Source organism: Acartia tonsa, chromosome 13 (genome assembly GCF_053477335.1).
Source record: "Acartia tonsa isolate MP-2025a chromosome 13, ASM5347733v1, whole genome shotgun sequence".
Classification (NCBI taxonomy): domain Eukaryota; kingdom Metazoa; phylum Arthropoda; class Copepoda; order Calanoida; family Acartiidae; genus Acartia; species Acartia tonsa.
In genome coordinates, this window is record NC_137272.1 from 37725066 (window position 1) to 37746509 (window position 21444).

At 34.0% G+C, this 21444-nt stretch overlaps 1 protein-coding gene across 1 annotated transcript in view; it reads left to right on the top strand.

The window, feature by feature from the left end:
* The window catches only part of LOC145303888 (uncharacterized), a 48989-nt gene that overhangs the window by 26306 nt on the left and 1239 nt on the right, over positions 1 to 21444 (top strand). The window contains exons 4-10 of the mRNA XM_080145549.1: positions 2114 to 2187; positions 8020 to 8085; positions 15968 to 16057; positions 18952 to 19018; positions 19972 to 20031; positions 20390 to 20488; positions 21133 to 21251. Coding sequence (XP_080001675.1) covers positions 2114 to 2187; positions 8020 to 8085; positions 15968 to 16057; positions 18952 to 19018; positions 19972 to 20031; positions 20390 to 20488; positions 21133 to 21251 — 575 coding nt within the window. The remainder of the gene's footprint in view (positions 1 to 2113; positions 2188 to 8019; positions 8086 to 15967; positions 16058 to 18951; positions 19019 to 19971; positions 20032 to 20389; positions 20489 to 21132; positions 21252 to 21444) is intronic.

Here is a 21444-nt window from a genome sequence, read left to right on the forward strand (position 1 = left end):
CTAAAAGAGTTATCTGTTTGAAGTTTTTGCAGTCATGCTAGAGTCATTGTAATCCTTATACTAAAGTAACAGTATGTCTGTTTGTCTGTGTGTTTGCGTGTTTGTACCGAAGGATTTCGCTAACCGCTAAACCGATAGGTCCTGGGAAGATATATATAACTATTTTGGGAGAGGGTACCACCACCCTCCCAAGAGAAATCGGACCTAGAAAAAAATCCCCCAGCCCCCAAAAAAATGTTTTACTTTTTCTTTTAAAATCTAAAATAATAAATTAGGTTATCAAATTCGACTCTTCCTCCCCAAGTGCCCCTAGAGGCCTCTAGGGGCGTAGCCGCTAGTGTGTAATATATATAATACATAGTTGTTTCCATTTCAGACAAAAGGGACAAAAGTACGTTTTTTCACTGAAAACTTCAATTTAAGAGGGAAGAGATTATCATACGTTCGTCAATAATGTATTCTACAGAAGGGGTAATTTTGTCATCAAAATAGGGGTTTTACATTTTTTTATCGTCCATTGTCTTATACCATTTGATCCCATGGAGATATTGCAAGCAGTTTTGATAACCTTAGATTATTTATATGGAGGTAAAGAATAGAGATGCAGAATGCATGTTCATAAACAAACATTAGGATTCTAATCATATCCAGGGATTTAAAGGGATTAGACAATAGCCGATAGATCAATACACATTCCCAATGATGATATACAAATAACCCGTCTGTAGATTACAATGAGTGGTTGAAGCGTTTGGACACCCATATGAATAAACAAACCATCAAATTCAATAAAAGTTTCCAAAGTATTTAAGCCAACGAATAAGAAAAGTTATTATAAAACTTTGGAGACTAGTGTTTTAAACAGCTCAATGTCCCCTCCCCCCGCCTTCACTGATCATAATCACAAATATTCTACGCTCTACTCAGGGATATTAAGGGATAAGACAGTGGGCGATAAATTGATTTACATCCCTAATGAGGGTAAGTAAGATTACCCATTGATCATGTAGATTAAGATTATTGGTTGAAATGTTTAGACACTGATAGTTTTGAACTAACCTATGAGAATTTATTAGAAAAAATACCCAAAGATTTTTAGTCAACAATTAAGATAGCGTGGTTATACAACTTTGGGTACTAGTGTAATTAACAGCCCAATATCCCCTTCCTTCCTGACTGCATTAGAAATATATAGGACAGATATTATAGAAATAAAATATATAGAAGAAGTAACTTGATTAGTTATTTGCAATAAGGTTTATATTTTTTGGGGAGGGGGGGGGGGGAGGTGCTATTTAAGACCGTTGTTACAGGAAGTGGGATCAGGTTTATTCTTTTTTTTTTTGAAACGGACAGACATGCGGACATCGATCTTTTTTTGTTTTATGCCAGCGGCTGCGCCCTTATATTCGAAGGGATCTGGAAAAAAAGAAAGAAAAATCCAAAAAACAATATATATAATGCTTCACTGTAAAGGAAAACCATCGGTTCAGCGGTTAGCGAGATCCTTCGTTACAGACAACAAAAAGCTTACTACTTTATAAAATAGGATATTGTATTACCTTCTGGAAATAAATGTAATAAGCATAAATGAGAAAAGCAAGAACCAAAAATGACGTCAGTGTTGATATTATAAAAAGATTTATAACAAACTATCTTTCTAAAATACAGTAATTTATTTGAATATTTACTTTTCAACATTTAAACAAGGACGTCCAATTTCAAATTTACCCCTACCTTGGGGGTGCCGTATGAATCCCCAGATATTTAGGAGGGGTATTTATACCCCCACCCCCCAAACAATTTTGGCGCGCTTTTCGCGCATTTTTACTACTAAATATTTCATTATCAGGTAGGTACTTTATTACATTATTAAATTACCCCCCAAAAAAAATTTTACCCCGGGGGTAAATTTTTTTTGGGGGGGTAAAAAAATTTACCCATGCCAACTGATTTCAGGGGGGATAATTACCCCCCCTCCCCCTCCAAGCAAATTTTACCCATTGCGCGCCATTTTACCCCCCTCCCCCCCCCCCCAAAAAAAAAAAAAAAAACTTGGACGCCCCTGCATTTAAATATTATTTTTTCATAATTTTGACCTTTTATATTTCAGACATGTTCCCCCACCTTATCAGACGTCCAGAAAATGTATAGCTTTTCCTTTGAGACTGGACAACATCTTTATAGGTAAGTTTTCAGGCACGCACCCACTTTGAATTTAGTTTTCCCAATTATGATAGTTAAAGTTACCCCCTCTTTGGATTCAATTAATCGGTTGAAAAGTTTGGACACTACTAGTTTGGAGCAAACCAATCTAAATTCAATAAGTATTTAGTTTTTTAACTTGTAGGTCCTTTTCAACGCGAAGCTACTCTGTAGTTTGAAACCCGTTCGTGAATTTCTCGGCTTATATTTGAGATAGACGTCTGATTTTTTTTGTTAAGCTTTCATATACAAATTAGCATCCAGTTTATAATTAACTTGGTTCGTAGGCCTATCGGTTATGCTACAAAAGATCAATACATAATAATGTTTAGTGACTCATTTTTATGGCAATGAATATCTGCTGTACAACTCAAAACTCAACAAAAGTAATCCTTTAATTTTATATTTAAAATAAAGAATTATTTGGTCGGAGATCGGGGAGTTAATTCTTCAAAGAGGTGATTTCTTTCTCCTCCTTTAAACAAAAAACATCATCCAATGACCTAAGATGAGCTTTACTAAAACCTGAGTTATATCAGTCCAGCGACTAGCGAAATCTTCAAATAAACATACATAAAGATTAAAAAGGGCAAATGTAATATTTCAATTATAACATTTTAAATTTGATTTATTTCTTGGACTTTTATGTTTTAAAGTATTGCTTAATTTTAACTGGCCATTACAATTTCTTCCCAGGAAATATATTTACAGGGATGGAGGTTAATAGACCACTTGATTTCCATGGTAACTTTAAAAAAGATAATTTTAACTGGCATTGCCCTCTCTCCCTGACCAAAGAAAGTCTTATCTTAATTTAAGAGTTTAATCCAAGCATTTTTATTATTTGATTTATTTGATAGCAATTACAATGGACGGTTAGCTCATATGACATATTTATGGGACAGACGGTTAGGGATAGGTGAACTCAAGAAAAATTTGCCACTAATTTTTCTACAGTCAAAAAAAAATTGCTGAAATTAACAGGTGGCCTACCTATTTTAAGAAGTCGAGCCTGAAAAAAAAATAAGGTGAGGGTTAACTTTCACCCTCCCCCCCCCCCTATTTTAATTGCCCCTAGATGCATAACCGTCAGTAAAAAAAAAACATCATTAGGAGTAAGTGTTTTTTATGATTAAAAACTTGGAGTAAAAAATTGTTCATCCTTTGCAATGTCCCCATCCACAAAAAATCTGAGAACACAGACATTGAATATACCTTGAAATAGCATTTCAAACGCGAAAATTTTCTATATTTATATTTTCAAATTTCTTATCGTAAATACAAATATGTTAAAATCGCCCATTCAATTTAAAATATTCTATAATGATTCATGTAACAATACGGCATAAAGCATAGCAACTCTATAATTTTAAATCAAATCCGCAATTGTAATTAAAATTTCCTTTTGTTAAAGGAGTCGTTTCTATATTTTGTATGGACAGCTTTACTCATTTATATGGACAGGTTAGAATCGTCCTATCGGTCAAAAACTTGACGTTAGCAAATATCTTTTTAAATAATAAGGTCAATTTCGATTGGAAGCAGAATTCCTTTACCAAAAGACAGCATATTTATGTAAGATTATTCAATATAAATTTTGTGTGTGTCCAAAATTGGAAATAATATTTAGTTTCATAAATATTTAAAGTTATTTTATTTGTTAATGTTCGTCTGATTTGTTGAGCTTCCCCTTTATGGATGTTGCCATCCTTGTTTCACATTGAATTATGTTGTCGTCAAAGGCAATCAATTATATCTTTAACCCCATTAATAAAAAGTCTAACAAATGTATCAACTTTTTCTTGTTAAATCAAGTTGTTAAAGATTAAGATTTATAAATGGGATAACATTAAACAAGAATGACAACATCCTTAAAGCGAAGCTCTGAAACTGTAGGACAAACGAACATTAGCACTTGTAGAGTGTCAGAACTGAATTGAATAATCAGCATATTAATGTTTTAAAGTCGAAGCTAAATTTAAGTTAATTTGCTGAAAAAAAATTTAGTTTCGACTTTAAAACATTAATATGCTGATTATTCAATTCAAGAATGCTTAAATACATGATAATGATTTAGGATTTTATGATAAAGATGCTTCGCTTATAACATTGTACTTTGTTGTCCTAGATATCAGTATTCCTAAAATCAAATAAATTGGATAATTATATCATATAAAATTTTTTTTTAAAAAAAAATAATAAAATCATTATGTTTGAAATGGACGTACAGATATTCTGGTATTGATTATAATGTTAATACGCTTTCTAAATTGTAACTAACTACTACATGAATCGTCATGCAAAGTTTGAAATTGATAGTAAATTTTAAATTAACATAAAGAAGCTATCCGTTACGGACGTACGGACGGACGGATCGACCCTAATTATAGAAAAGCTATGATAAAATTACATTAAAATAGCTGCAATACTTGAAAAGTTTTTTTTCTTCGGTTTGTACTTTATTTGCAGAAGTAGTGTGAATAATTCATAGACATTCAATTATTCAAATTTATAGTCAAAAGATATTTTACTAATGTTCACTGTTCATCCTGTTTTTTTTTGTGCTGTTAACAGCTGCATCCATAGCATTTAGGAGCTTTAAATTTGAAGGATCAGAAAAGAGAATACAGTAGCCCAAAGGCTTAAATCTAAAAATGAAATAACCAAGACCAATCTGGGACCTATGTGAAGTTTCCTAAAATCAATTCAAATTGTGAACCTAGTAATAGTGTCTAACTTTTTATCTTTGTGACGTAACAAAAATCGAAGGATGAGAGGGGAGGTGGGAAAGGAAACCCCCCAAAAAGAGATGGATTTTTGTTACGTCACAAAGATAAAAAGTTAGACACTATTACTAGGTTCCAAATTGTTTTTTATTGAAATTTTAAGATGTTGATAATACAAGCCTTAATAAAAAAATAGCAGTGCATTTTGAGTATTCTAGTGTTGCTGATAATAAAATTACACCCCTCATTGGCGTTTACATGTGTCTGATCCGTTGATCTTGTGATTGTTTCAATCATTGTTTTTTCGAGGTATTCAGCTAACCACCAATCTCTTAACCCTTACAGATCGGGCCCCAATTCCCACCTCATCAGATCGGGCGGGGGGCTCTAAGAGCCCCCCCTCTATCTCGGCTCCTGTTACAGATAAAGACGTAAAAATTTTTTCTGGTGGTTTATGTGTATTTTTAGAGATTATTACTTTTTCTAGTCATAGCGGTCAGACCGCTCCTTAGCCGCTTTTTAGCGGCCAGCCGCTAAATTTTAAAACAGCTGTAGAGCGGCCAATTTTGCAGCTAGGATGACCAAATTTTAGGACGAACTTTTATTTTTCATAACAAAAAATTACTTTTTCTGAAAAACGGCAAATAACGGAAACCGCCATTTTCGGCGGTTACGGCGGTAAAATGGCGGTTGGCGGCGCCAATTAATATTTTTTCTGTTTATTGTTGCTCAAGGTTTTACCAAAAAAATTTATAGGTCTCTAGCTGTAATAGAAGCCACGATATTCATGATATAAGTCTGTAGTAAAAGCCGGACAAAAATCGGTCATAAAGTCGGTCAGGGAGCGGTCAAACGGCCATAACACCACTTTTCTCAGAAGAACATTGATATCTAAGTATCAATATATCACCAAAAAAATTTTAGGTTTCTACCTTATACACAAAAGTCATAATGTAGAAATTAAGATTTATTTAGAATTTTTTTCTAATTTTTGTGCTACCCAACCAACTTTGACCGGACACCACGACCGACACAGAACAGATATCCTAATAAAATCAACTCTTACGGCTTATAATCACTAAACTTAAAAAGTCATGAAGTCACAGCCAGTCTTACCTACAAAAAAAATGAGATTGAAAAAACTAGAGGGGGGGCTCTTGGAGCCCCCCCCCCCCTCCCCCCCGATCTGTAAGGGTTAATGTTGAACTTAAAGTCACTAGTTGTAGTATTTGAATTATCTACAGTGCGATCTTATTAAAACCAAAGTACCATTGTGAACACTTAGGATTATATATACTACTAAGCAATTCAATTTATCTAGATCTTCAGTTAGGTGCTTGCAACACCTTTTTGAAGAAAATAAGAATATATTTTGACAAAGTTATATGTAAATTTGTTGCAAAAATTTTTAAATGCAGAATTCTGTTTAAAGACATAATGAAATTTTTAGGACTTGATTATAGAGATGCTTTGCTCATAATATTGTACCTTATTGTAATTGGAATCAGTTTTTCAAAAATAAGATCAATCGGATGATTTTATCACATAGAAATTGTTATTAAAAAGTTAGAAAAACAACATGTTTAAAATGGACATACGGACATTCTGGTTAAGATTTTAGAGTTAATAAATTGTACCTAACTACTACAGGAATCACCATGCAAAGTTTGAAATCAATAGGACAATTCTAACGTGCCTAAATTATCAAAAAAAAGCTATCCATTACGGACTGACTGACAGACTGACAACTGACCAACCCTAATTATAAAAAAGCTTCGCTTTTAAAAAGAAGAAAATTGCCATTATGAACAAAAAATGGAAAAAATCTTTAATTTGACTCCTTATTTTTTTAATTCTGTTGAATAATTATTAAACAAGGATGACAACATCCATAAAGGCGAAGCTATGAAACGATAGGACACACGGACATTAACACTTGCATAGTGTCAGAACTGAATAATCAGAATATAAATGAATAAGAGTCAAAGCAAAATTGTGAGTAAATTTGTTGAAAAACTTCTTGATACAGGATAATGTTTATAGACATACTTACATTTTTAGGACTTGATTATAGAGTAGCGTTGCTTATAATATTGTACTTTGTTGTCCCATGAATCAGTATATCAAAAATCAGAACATTCGGATAATTAGACCACATAAAAATGTTTTGTAAAAAAAGTAAAAAATCAACATGTTTAAAATGGACGTACGGACATTCTGGTAATGATTATAGAGTTGCTACGCTTTCTAAATCATACCTAACTACTACAGGAATCCAATGCAAAGTTTGAAATCGATAGGGCAATTCTAACATGCCTAAATTAACGAAAAAAGCTATCTGTCTCAGACGTACGGACGGACGGAACGACCATAATTATAGAAAAGCTTCGCTTTTAAAAAATCTATTTTGTTGAACCCTGGTGAATAAAGTCTTTAAGCTTAAATTATTTCAAATATCGATCTTATATTTCTAGCCTCAACACTCTTAATCTGTTTCATATTCGTTTGTCTCTCTATCTGTTTGTTTGTCTGTCTGACTGTCTGTCTCTCTGATGTAAAATAACAAATGAGAGGCCATTATAATTTTTACCAGTGGTCAATTACAGTGTATACTGGCCTCTCATTGGTCACCTTTATTGTATGACGTTATTTTTTTTGGTGCCACATAACGCTGTCTCTGATGTAAAGTAGAAATATAATTTTCTTGGTTGCTATTTAACTGCATTAATATTATTCAATTATCCAACTGTTTCATGAAATAAAAGTCTCCAATAATAAGACAAGTACATAAATTATATGACACAACAATAAAGTTCTATAAATACTAGTATCGTTTGGTACAACAATACTAGTGTAATTGAAAATTCTTTAACATAAAAGAAACTTATTAATTCTAGATTGTTTAATTTTGTTACTACATTTATACCAATGTCTTCCTGTCTATCTATCTATCTATCTATCTATCTATCTATCTATCTATCTATCTATCTATCTATCTATCTATCTATCTATCTATCTATCTATCTATCTATCTATCTATCTATCTATCTATCTATCTATCTATCTATCTATCTATCTATCTATCTAGGCTGTGGAATTGTGTATTAGAACCTATTATTCAACTACAACAACAATCTACTTCATATACAGTAAGGTAAAATAGTTTTTATTTAGGCATTAAATACGTCCAAACTTTTTGATTTTGGGGGGGGGGAGGTAATCCTTATATCAGTTTATTATATTAGTTTAGGGGGGGGGAGGAATTGAAAAAATTTGGGGCTGCCTACGGTATCACATATAAGGTTATATTTGTATGACTTAAAGTAATAAAGATAGTATCAAAGTGTAATAAAACGGATGAAAACTCCATCTTGAACATACTTTCCATGGTGTTTCTATTTCTCCTCACATATAAATTTAGCTGTTTATTTTTAAAGTAATAAATCTACTTTATAATGTACTTTGTCAGTCTGTTTATTCTTTCTATGGGAAAAATGTAATTTATACGGATTTTATTTAAAGATAAGCTAAATATTTTGGTAAGATTTCGTGTACAAACGAGCATCTGGTATACAATGTACTTGGTCTGTCGGTCAATAGTTTTTTTCAAAATGTTTATTTTAAAAGAAAGGTTTCATTTTTATTCCCCACATTTTTTACTTACTTTATTTTTTGTCCTTCAAATTTTTTGTCCTTAATTTGCTACTTATGAATGTTGTCATCCTTGTTTGCTATTTGTTAGTTACTTTTTGCAGATAAACCCACAATTAATGACCCATTTGCTCCCTAATTTCCGAAGTTGTACGACAGATAACCCAACTATTGGAAAAGCTTTTTTCAGCTACTCCGGTAAAAGGGGAAAAAATTTACCCACAAAGCGATTTATACATTATTATACATTCAAATTTTTGATTTTTCAAATTTAGATTTTTTATAGTTTGAAGCTTTTTTAGGTAGTAGTAAATATTGAGATAGGATGAGGGTGATACGTAAAAAATCGGAAACAAAAAAGATGCTGGTCTTTTTGCAGTAATGATAAGCTAGCGCGTGTAAAAAAAATTCCAGAGGTGGATTCTCAAGAAAAATTTCACTAGTCACTTAGAGGGGCAAAATTGTTTTCGTGAAAAATCCACTAAAATCACATTAAAAATCTACATTAAAATGTGATGTTGGAGGATTTTTCACGAAAACAATTTTGCCCTACTAGGCGATTAGTGGGCCAAAATTTTTTTTTAAGAATCCACCTCAGTTTTATTTATACTTTTTGTCCGATCACCCAAACAACCTGATTTGAATGTAGACTCTGACTCTGAAATACTGAATTTTAAAAAATAAGGATCTAACATCGTCATACTAAAGATGGCATTAAAATATGAAATATGCGTAATTATAAGATGTTTTTCCTAAAATAGTTAGACCTTGCAAGCAAAAAAAGCCCATAAGTCAAAATCCATAAAATAAACATCCAAAAAGTATACTATCAAAGAGTTGGTTGTCTTATGGGTGTTACTTTACAAAAACAGGCAAACAGCAAAATAATCCAGAAACTTTTAACTGAAAAAAATCAAAACTTCGGTTCAGATGTTGTTGACATCTTTTGCTTTACCTAGTTAGACGGGCAAAAGAGCATCGTTTTACTTTGTACTAATAAAAAAACTGTCTCCGTATAAACTGCAACTACTTCCTTTCTTGGCATTTCTAAGAAAATATCGCCAGACAGCCTGAACTACTCTTTTAAATATTTTTATTATGGAGCATTATATTATTTGTGTAATTCCCTATTATTAGTAGCGCATCTGTCCTATTACTTTGCCATGTCCGTATATCTTTTATTAAAAGTATTTTTTATACTTGAAGAATATTACCGAATCTTATAAATTGATGTAAAGATTAGTTTCGGAAAGAATATAGCCTAATACTACCCACGGACCAATGTGAAGCTTTCCTCAAAGTGAAGAAATCAATTACTTTAGTAGTTATTGAGATTTTAAGCTTCAGACAATGAGAACTTACTATTTGATATAATAAAATACCCACCAAAAATCATCCTTCCAACTTTTTTTTAGATTCTGCCTAATCTTTTCTTTTCTAGGCCTAGGGGCTCTGTTTTCTATGATGTAGTAAAACAAGGATGACAACATTCATAAAAGCGAAGCACTGAAACGGTAGGACAAACGGACATTAACACTTGTACAGTGTCAGAACTGAATAATCATAATATAAATGTATAAGAGTCAAAGCAAAATTGTAAGTAAATTTGTTGAAAAACTGCTTGATTCAGGATAATGTTTATGGACATACTAACATTTTTAGGACTTGATTATAGAGTTACTTCGCTGATTATATTATACTTTGTTGTCCCAGGAATCAATATACCAAAAATCAGATCAATCGGATGATTAGATCACATAAAAATTTGTTGTTAAAAAAGTAAAAAAATCAACATGTTTAAAATGGAAGTACGGACATTTTAGTGATGAATATAGAGTTGCTACGCTTTCTAAATCGTACCAAACTATTAAAGGAATCACCATGCAAAATTTGAAATCGATAGGACAATTATAACATGCCTAAATTAACGAAAAAAGCTATCCGTTACAGACGTACGGACGGACCGACCCTAATTATAGAAAAGCTTCGCTTTTAAAAAGCAGAGGGAAAGCTTAAAACCACTTTTATAACCATGTAGAGAGCTTCCCTACAGTATGGAGAACTCAATTGGTTTAAAGTATTTATCGAAGTTTAGTTCTTTGGGATATAACAATTCTTGTTTGGTCACACTCAATTATACATTTGGGTAAAGCCAACATCATTCTTACATATTAGTTTTTGCAATTCTGGCATGCAATCAGGGATTAGGGAAAAGAACATTGGTCAAAAATAATATTTCCCTCAAATTGATTTGTCGATCACATATTGCCCCCCCCCCCCCCACACACACACACACACACACACCCTCCCTTCTTTCCTATTAAGAAATTAGTTGAAAATAAGTGGAAAGGTAGTTTTATATTTGTTTGTTTGTAATTTTTGTCGGACTATTTTGGGTACTGGTCAGCCCCGCAATGTTATGGAGGTATAGGCCACGCAGGGTTTGGGCATAGGAGAAAATTAATTTCTTAAATAAATAATAAAAGGGGGGGGGGGGGGTAAAGAGTTTTATATTAATAAAACCACCTCAATTCCCATCCTCCCTGCACATAATCCAATACCTGTCCAGTCATTTCGTTTTAACTATGTTATTTGCCTTGTACTTTTTGTACTGTTAGTCGGCAGCTGCTATTCATGTTTATTGCTGTTATATAGTCGTAGCTGCCAAACTACAAAATCTCGTTTAAACATATGTTGGTTGTCGATGGTTTTATGCTATTTTATTACTCTCAATCCTCTAGATGCTAGGGGCGACACCACTAGTTTTAAATATGTGTGCCATACTTATAGAGAAGCTTCACTTATTGGACATTAGAAGGGAAAAAATAAGTAAACAAGGATGGCGACATCCATAAAGAGAAGCTCTGTAACGGTAGGACAAACAAACATTAACTCTTGAAAAAAATTAAATAAGCTACATATAAATGTACAAGTTTTAACAAAATTTTTAAAAAATGTTGAATACAGAATACTTTTTAAGTTATATACTTTCATTTTAAGGACTTGACTTAAATTGACTTAAATTATGCCAAAAATATGAAAATCGACATGTTTCAAATGAACATACGGTCATTCCGGTAAGTGTACCTAACTTTTATAGGAACTATCATGCAAAGTTTCAAATCAATAGAACAGCTTAACATGTCTGAATTAACGGAAAGAGCTAACGATTATCCTGCCCATGAAAAAAATTAAATACATAGGTGTATAAGATTAATATTTGAGTTTTGATTAAAACAGACAGGCACAACACTGTTATATGCATTTGTACTTCTAATAAGAGACACTCACTCATTTTAACTTGTATAGCACCTACACACTTAAAGGCCTCTAGGGGCACTCGAGGTGGGTGATGGGAGGGGATGGGGTTGGAGTCAAATTCCCCGCTTTTAATTTTAGTTTTTAAAAAGAAAAAGAAAAATGAATATATTTTTTGGGGTGCGATTTCACTTTGAAGAGTAGGGGTACCCTCCCCCAAAATAGTTATAAACCTTCACAGGAGCAATGGCAAAAAAACTGGAATGGCCATTACTCATTAAGGAATATTTATCTCGCAGCGCACATAAATGCGCGAAAAAAGACATATTTTATGTTTCTTAAATTAAGTTTTTCCTGTTCATCATTAGTTGTTGGCTTTTCCAGATAATATATAGGCCTTCTTATCATAGGCGTCCAAGGGGGGGGGGCCGTAGGCACCCTCAACCATTTAGGAGGGGGTATTTACCCCCCCCCAAACAATTTTGGGGGGGTAAATACCCCCCCCCAAAATAGAAAATCTCTAACAAAAAAATTTTTTGCGCGCTTCGCGCGCATTTCTAATACTAAATTTTTGATAAAATTTAAATTACCCCCCCAAAAAATTTTACCCCGGGGGTAAATTTTGCGGGGGGGTAAACAAATTTTACCCCTGCCAACAGATTTCAGGGGGGGTAATTCCTCCCCCCCCCCAAGCAAATTTTACCCCCGGGGTAAAAATTTTTTTGGGGGGGGGGGTAAAAAAAATTTCGCCATTTTACCCCCCCAAAAATAAAAAGCTTGGACGCCCCTGCTTCTTATGTTGCTTATAATGATGTACAGGCAAAACATGGACCTCAGCTGCTTAGGACAAAGCCCAGATTATGTAAAAATTGTGTCAAAAATGATCCATGTGACGTCATAAAAATAAGAGAGATGAGAGGAAAAGAAAACCCCTAAAAAAGAGATTGATAATCCCTCATTTCTATTACGTCACATGAATCATTTTTGACAAAATGTGGGCTTTGTCCTGTTTGGCAGCTAGCAGCCTTTACAGTTCATAAAATTTGTCCCGGAACATTTTAACGTGAATTGCATCACATCCAAAATACAAGTCAGCTAGTGTCTTTTTAATCATGTTAGATAAATGGTTTGTATCATTAATATGTAATGGTGGCAAATGAGAATAATTTATCTATGCATTATTTTATATTCTATGATTAATACATGTACATATTTCAAGGGATATACAGATTTGTAAATTGCAGAAATATCACTTTTTACCTAAGGTAGATTTTATCCTCTCTATATATTTCATTATTAAAACTAGTTGCTATGCCCCTAGAGGTCTCTAGGAGACTTTGATGGTAAAGGGTAGGGTGGTAAGTTAACCCTTCAGTTCAAAGCTTAGTTTTTACGTTATTATTTTTTTAAGGGAAGGAGGATTTCCAGGGGTGATTTCTGTTTGGAAGGTGGAGGTACCCTCCTCTAAAATAGTAAAAACATTTACTTGACCTATAGGAAGCTTCACAGTAAAGGAGAACCTTATTGGTCAAAGGATTCCCTACATACACACAGACAGATAAATATTCTGTTACTTTTATATAAGAATTAAGATTTTCATACTTAGTTCCTCTTTAGAATAGATAAGTCTTGAGGTGGGGGGAGGAGGGAATTTAACCTCTCCCCTTTTTAATTTTTTAAAAGAAAAAGTCGAATTTTTGGGGGGGTCATGTTTTTGGAAGTGTTGAGATACCATCCCCCAAAATGGACCTTTAAGAAGCTTCAATGATAAGGAGAACCATAATGGTTTAGTGGTCAGCTATATCCTTCGCTATAGACAAAAAAGCTTATAAATTTATTAGAATAAATGTCTCGACTGATGGTTTTGCAATGACATGAAAAATAGTTATTGCAGATGTATTTTGTCTTACTTTTCAAACAGAGGTGTTATTTAGCTTGGCAAAAGAAAGATAGATTAATCTTGGCGGTTTTCCTCCAAGTGTCTAGTAGAGCAGAGAACCCCCCCCCCCCCCTTTCTTACTTATTTTAAAATAAATAAAAAAAATAAGAGGGGGAGATGTTTTCTGGTGTTTATTTGTACCTCTAGCTTGGTTAGGTTAAGTTTCATTGGGTAAAAATTGCCCTTTAGGTATTAGCCTTACAGTGCAGGGTTAGACCTCCCGATGAGGCATAAAGATCCATCCACCCGTTTTGTTTTCATTAATTTTAAAAATAACAAGGGGGGATTGGAAGGTTCTTTTGGGGAAAGCACCTCAATTTTTTTTCTTCCTTAGTATAACCCTAACAAGAGTTATATTTTAAAATCAGGTTATAATTATTAGTCCATTCACAAAAAAAATGTTTAAATTTGATCATCGTAGTATGTTTCGGATTTTAAAAATCTTGTTACATAATAAAAAGATATTAGTTTATAGGGTTAATATGATAAATTAACGTTGCATTACGCTATGACTTCTTTTCAAAGAAAGGCGTTTTCCTGTTTCATATATAAAATACAGCTGAAGGTGAATTAATCTTCTAACAATTCCTTTCCTGGTTTAAAACATTTTCTCGTATTCATTTGAATCCGGTGGATAGGAACCGGTTCTCATCCATACGAAAAAACTATGTCTAGCATCGTATTATATTCAGTTTTCTACGAATATAGAAATGTACAATCATAAGATTAAAACCAGTTTTTTTAGCCGGTGTCTTCGGCACCACGGGGCTAAAAAAACTAGTTTTAATCTCATAATTGTACATTCTTTATCCGTGGAAAGCAGTTTATAATATGATGCGAGAAATAACTATTTTCAAACACATACTCCTAAAAAACAGCTGATAGCGAAAATTTTACGGTTATTTCTTTGGAAATAAACTAGTTTTATGGCAAATAAAAGCTAAAATAACCTTTATAAATGATAAAAAGCTTTACATAACCACAATTTTTAATGATTTGAATGGTTTGAACAAATTCTGATGGTGCTTTATTCCTTTATTTTATTCTTGGCTTAAAAACATTGGGTTTTTATTGGTTTTTCTAAAGTAGTAGTGTCCAAACTTTTCCATCAATATTTTTAATCTAAAGAAGACGTAATTTTGCTCATCATAAGACAACATACGGGATTATTTAAATAAAAGAAAGTTTTCGTGATTTTTCATTTATTACTTACTATATAGCTTAACTACTATGGTAGATAACAGTCTATTACTTTTAGTTAACACAATCGACGAAGCCCAATCTGTACCTCTTTTGCACAACTTTTAATTCCATTGACGTCATACAATGAGGGAGATGAAAGAAATCCCCCAAAAAAGAGATGGAGAATATGACGTCATAAGTGGTGCAAAAGTGGTACAGATTGGGCTTCGTCAACACAATCAAATTCTGATATTTGCAAATTTTATAATTAAATTACTTAGGTATCACATATCTATAATACAAAGTAGAACGATGTCTGTCCGTCTGTCCGTCTGAAGCTTAAGATCTCGGTAACTGCTGAACCGAATGGGTTCTACTCTTCAGGGAATGTACCTATTTGTCCTGCGGTGGTTTTAAGCTATTTTCTTGAGGGGTGGGATACCCCCAACCCCCCCAAAAACAAACCCCCCCCCCCATTTTTTTTTTACAAATTTTACGAATTTTACGAATTTTACGAAATTACTAGAAGCTAGGGGCGAAGCCTGTGGTGGTTTTGAGCTATTTTCTTGGGGGGTGGGGCACCCCCAACCCCCCCAAAAATAAAATTTCCCCCCCCTCAAAAAAAATTGGGGTGGGGGAAGTATGGTTCGGGGCACCCGAAATTTTTTTATTTTTTTTTTTAAACTACCTCATGGGGCAAAGCCCCTAGAGGCTAGGGGCGAAGCCGCTAGTGAACACAAAAGGTAGGAGCATAAATAATAAATAATTAATAATTTTGGCCAAGGCTTGAAAATATAATCTTTCTGACAACCAGTAGACGCTTAAAGAATATTTGGTTTTCTAAGCATATTTTCTTAGTTGTTACGCCTCTCACCTCTAAGGAAGGGAGGACATTAAAAAGCTTAAAACCATTCCGGGAGTGATAAGCAGCCTCCCTGATATGAGGAAAGATCTTAACAAACCATAAAACAGGTCCTACTATATATAATATTTTTTCCATTTGCAGGTGGTCTGATGTGATAAATAACCTGGAAAAAGACGACTTTCTGCAACATTGCTTCAATCAACAGAATACCTTTCAACCAACCCATATTAGGTGGTTTAATTTTTATCACTTCTACGCCCCTAGAGGCCTCTAGGGGTACATGATGGAATTAGGATAGTTTGTTGCCCTCAAATTTTAATATTTTTTTATGGTGGTGGGTATTTTTTAGGAGCAATTTTTCTTGGGGGGGGTGTTACCCTACCCCATCGTGATGTTAAGCCGAGATTCGAACCCACCACCTTACCTAAAGCAAAAGCATTTTATTGGATACTAGCAGCTACGCCCCTAGAGGCACTTTAAATGTTCAAGTCTTTCGATTTTTTTGTGATTTATCTTGGGAGGGTGGTGGTACCCTCCCCCAAAATAGTTATAAACCTCGCCCCTAGCCTCTATGGGCTTTGTCCCAAGAGGTTTGATTAAACCAATTTTTCGTAATTTAGATTTTTTAAAAAAATCTATAAAAAAAATTTCTTAGGGAGGGGGAAATTTTTTTTTATGGGGTGGGGGGGGGGGTAGTTGACCCCACTATTTTAATTTTAGTTTTAAAAAGAATTTTTTTTTGTGGGGGGGGGTATTTTTAATTTTTTGGGGGGTTGGGTGTGTCCCACCCCCCAAGAAAATAGTTATAAACCTTCCCGGGACCTATGAGAAGCTACCCTGTTAAGGAGAACCCGATCAATTCAGCGGTTAGCGAGATTCTTCGGTATAAACATACAAACACACAAATACACTGATAGACATCCTGTTACTTTATTATAAGGATACTTACTTACTTATGCCTTGGGTAGCCCTATGATGGGCATAGGCTACGGACAAGGTCTCTCCAATTCTTCTTTTCCTTTGCTAAGGCAACAGCATCACTCCATTCCATCTTCAAATCAATCATCTCTTTCTCCAACTCTCTCCTCCAGGTGTTCCTTGGCCTTCCTGGTTTCCTTTTCCCCTGGTGGGGATTAAAGTGTAAGGCCTGCCTAGTAATATCTTGGGGACTTTTTCTTAGGGTATGTCCTAACCATCTCCATTTTCTTTGCTTTATCACTGATCTTATATCTTTCATGTCACTTCTCAGAAGCAAATCTTTATTTGATATGATGTTAGGCCAGAAGATTTTATGAATCCTTCTCAGGCATTTGTTGATGAAAGTCTGGAGCTTAGTCTCATGGGTTTTATTTAGAAACCATGTTTCAGCTCCATAGAGCAGAACAGACATGACATTTGAGTTAAAAAGTCTTAACTTTGTGCGAACAGAGATGGTTCTTGAGTTCCAGATATTGTTTAGGCAAGCAAAAGCTGATCTAGCTTTACATATTCTAGCCTTAACATCTGCATTTGTTCCACCATATTCATCAATTTTACTGCCTAAGTATTCAAATGTGCTAACATCTTCCAAATTAATGTCGCCAATCTTTATTGGTTCTTGAGATGTGGCATTTATTCTAAGGATTTTAGTTTTGGGAACATTTATATTTAATCCAATTTTCTTGGAAGTTTCTGCAATCCTATTCGTCTTTCTTTGCATTTGATGTCTGGTTGTAGAGAGTAAACCAATATCATCTGCATAGTCCAGATCATTAAGATGATCAGTAACGGTCCACTGAATACCATCTCTTGCTTCACACTGTCTCATGATCCAGTCTATAGCAAGGAGAAAGAGAAAAGGGGAAAGGAGACATCCTTGTCTGACCCCAGTTTTAATAACAAACAGATCAGACAGTTTCCCCTTGAACATCACTTTACCACCACCATCTTCGTACATAGATTTGATAATGTTGATGATCTTGATTGGGATGCCATAGTGTCTCAAGATCTTCCACAGTGATGTTCTGTCCAGTGAGTCAAATGCTTTTTTGTAATCTATAAAGTTTACAAAAAGCTGAGAGTTCCATTCCTTAGATTGTTCTATTATTATTCTAAGTGTTGTAATTTGATCAATTGTTGATCTATTTGATCTAAAACCAGCTTGATTTGGTCTAAGCTTTTCATCAACTTTAGTTTTGATCCTGCTTAGAATAATTCTGCTTAGAATTTTGCCGGGAACTGATAAAAGCATGATTCCTCTATGATTTCCACATTGAGTCAAATCTCCTTTTTTTGGTAAAATGGTGATGTGACCATTTTTCCAGTCCTCGGGACAAATCTCATTATTCCAGATTTTGTGTATGAGGGGTAAAAAGGACTTGGCTGAGAGTTCTATGTCGGCTTTTAATACTTCAGCAGGAATATTGTCAGGACCAGCAGCTTTGTTATTCTTGAGAGTCTTTAACGCTTCCTTGATTTCTTGCAGGCTAGGGGGCTCAGTGAGAATATCAAGTGTATCTTCAGAAGGTGGGATATCAACTTCTTCTTCAGAAGAGGGTACATTTAGGATATCATTGAAATGTTCAGCCCATCTGTTCAGATTATCTTCATCAGTTTTCAACAGATTACCTTGTTTGTCTCTGATGTGTGAACTAGATTTGTTGAATTTACCAGTCAGTTTTCTGGTGATATCATAGACCTCTTTCATCCTATTTTGTCTTGCAGCATTCTCAGCTTTTGTTGCAAGTTCTTCAGTGTAGGATCTTTTATCTCTTTGAGCGCTCTTTTTTATGGCCTTGCTAAGTCTATTGTAAGAAGCTTTGTCAGCCTCATTTTCTGTATCAAGGACTTTTTTTCTCAACTCTTGTCTTTCGTTCATAAGGTTGATGGTATTTTGAGAAATCCATGGTTGCTTTTCATTTTTCTTGAAACCTAGATATTCTTTACTGACTTCATTATAGACAGTTTTGATTTCTTCCCAGGATTCTTCAACAGTATCATCTTCAGTGGGTGTCAAGGCCTCAAAACGATTATGAAGGTTAAGCTTAAAGGTATTTAGCTTGTCTTGATCTTGAAGAGCACTTATGTTGTATTTAATCCTTGGGTTATTATAAGGATAGCTTGTAATTATAAATGTTTATATTTAGTATAACGAGTATGTATGAAGAAAATGGGTTAAAACAAGTTTCTTCCCTATTAGATCTCTTATTACAGGTCAGTACATTTATATTTACATGTGAGAGTGTTTAGATAACAAAATGGATATATTTTTACTTGGAGGTTACATCCGATTTTCATGTTCTCTAACAAAGCGAAACTTGCAGCGGGCTAAAATAAAAATACCCCTAATTTACCCACTTTAACCCATTCCCTCCCTTCCTACTGGGTGAACAACTGATCAGTAAATGAGTTTCATGGTAGCAATCTAAAATGAAAACAATATTTTCCCTATCTTAATATCCACACATATTTTATATAATATTGGTAACAAATGGTCTCCCTACTCCTTTTATAAAGCGAATCTTTTCTATAATTAGAAACGGTCCGTCGGTCATTCCGTTACAGTTAGCTCTTTCCGTTGATTTAGGCATGTTAGAATTGTCCTATCAATTTCTAACTTTGCATGGTGATTCCTGTAGTAGTTAGTTTGTATTTAGAAAGCGTGGCAACTCTAAGACTTTTACCAGAATGTCCAATAGGACAATATCATAAGCGGAGCATTTCTAAAATCAAGTCCAAAAAATGTAAGTCCTTAAACATTATCCTGTATTTAAGCAGTTCTTCAACAAATTTACTCAAAATTTTGTTACGACTTTTATACATTAATATTCTAATTATTCAGTTCTGACACTCTACTAATGTTACTGTTCGTTTGTCCTGCATTATCAGGGCTTTACTTTTATGGATGTGGTCAACCTTGTTTTCCCTATTTTCTCAGAGAGGGACCTCCAAGGGGGGGTGGGGGGGGTAAAAGGGTGATCCCCCCCCCACCCCAACAGAAAAACCAGAAGTAAGGCGTCCACATGTATCCTGCACATCCAACGGTACAGCATTACATTCTCCTGCAAAAAAAATATTCTTTTATTTTTATCTCACCCCCCCCCCCCCAAATAAAAAAAAAGTTTGGACGTCCTTTTGATTAGATAGTTATGTCTGTCTGTTTGTAGGTAATGCAGACAATAGAAGTACAATGGTCTCACTGGTTTGCAGATCTCATTGGCATTGATCAGGAAACAATTATTATACAATTTATACGTTGTTCATGTGTAAAACAAAAAAAAATAACTATCATAAAACCAGTATGAGGTGCTATATTTATAAAACATTTTCTCATAATCCTTCTTAGTAGATATTGGTAAAAAAGAAAAAATATTTTGTGCCTTAAAAGCTCACTTTTTGAAGAAAAATATCATGTAAGCAACAAACAACATGAATACGTCATTAAAAATTCTGATTTAATGTCTTAAAAATAGCAAATATTAACTCATTTATTAATCTATTGCAATAAAGAAATTTCAGATTCGATTTTTTATTATGTTGTAAGTAGAAATTGAATTACTACCAATAATAATGTTTCCAAATGTGCAGGGACTAGATTTATTTGAGGATGAATGTGGTGAGGGAGGAGCTTATTCTTATGACAACCTGTACCTAGCAGGATGGTGCCTTTCCAAACAACTAGAGGTAATCTTTATGTATTAGAGCAATTCTGTGTTTGTTTTTTGGGGGTAACTTAGTATTCGTAAAATATTTTTTGATTAATTCAGCTGAACTGTGGCATCTTTCTATATATATATATATATATATATATATAACTAGCGGCTACGCCCCCTAGAGGCCTCTAGGGGCACTTGAAGAGGCAAAAAAAAATTTTTTTTTTTTTTTGAGGGGGGGGTGGGGGTGTCCCAACCCCCAAGAAAATAGTTATAAACCTTCCCGGGACCTATGAGAAGCTACCCTGTAAAGGAGAACCCGATCGGTTCAGCGGTTAGCGAGATCCTTCGGTACAGACAGACACACAGATACAGAGACACACATACAAACATCCTGTTACTTTAATTACTCTAATTATGTATCTATCTTACCATTTGTCTATTTATTTAAGCTTCTATTTATCTAACTATTTTAATCATTAATCTATCCATCTATCTACCGAACCATTTATCTATCGGATTACCCTACCTAACGATTTATCTTACAAGCTACCTATCCATCTAATATATTTAACCATCTATAATCGATAAACAGTACATCAATCTATCTATCTATTTTATCCTTGTTTTTCATCTTTATACCTATCCTTTCATCTATATTCTATTTATATCTAGGAGAAGCATCGAATGTTATACAACCTTGTGCAAGAATGTATCCAAGATAAAGCTGTGTGCCTCATATCAATACTTATCCTTGTTATTCCAGTAGAACATATCAAATTTATTTTTGTCAGGTTAAATTTTACTTTTAAGCGAAGTAACGCGCCTTTTGTCATGAATGTCTCTGGTTCGAGTCTGGCCCGCAATGCGTCAGACTAGAGACAATAAAAATCCTATTTACTGCTGTTGTGATAGGTGCATGTCGTGAATTGTAATAGAAGGAGGAAAGCACTGTTAGGAACTATAACGATTGTAAAGAAAATCAAA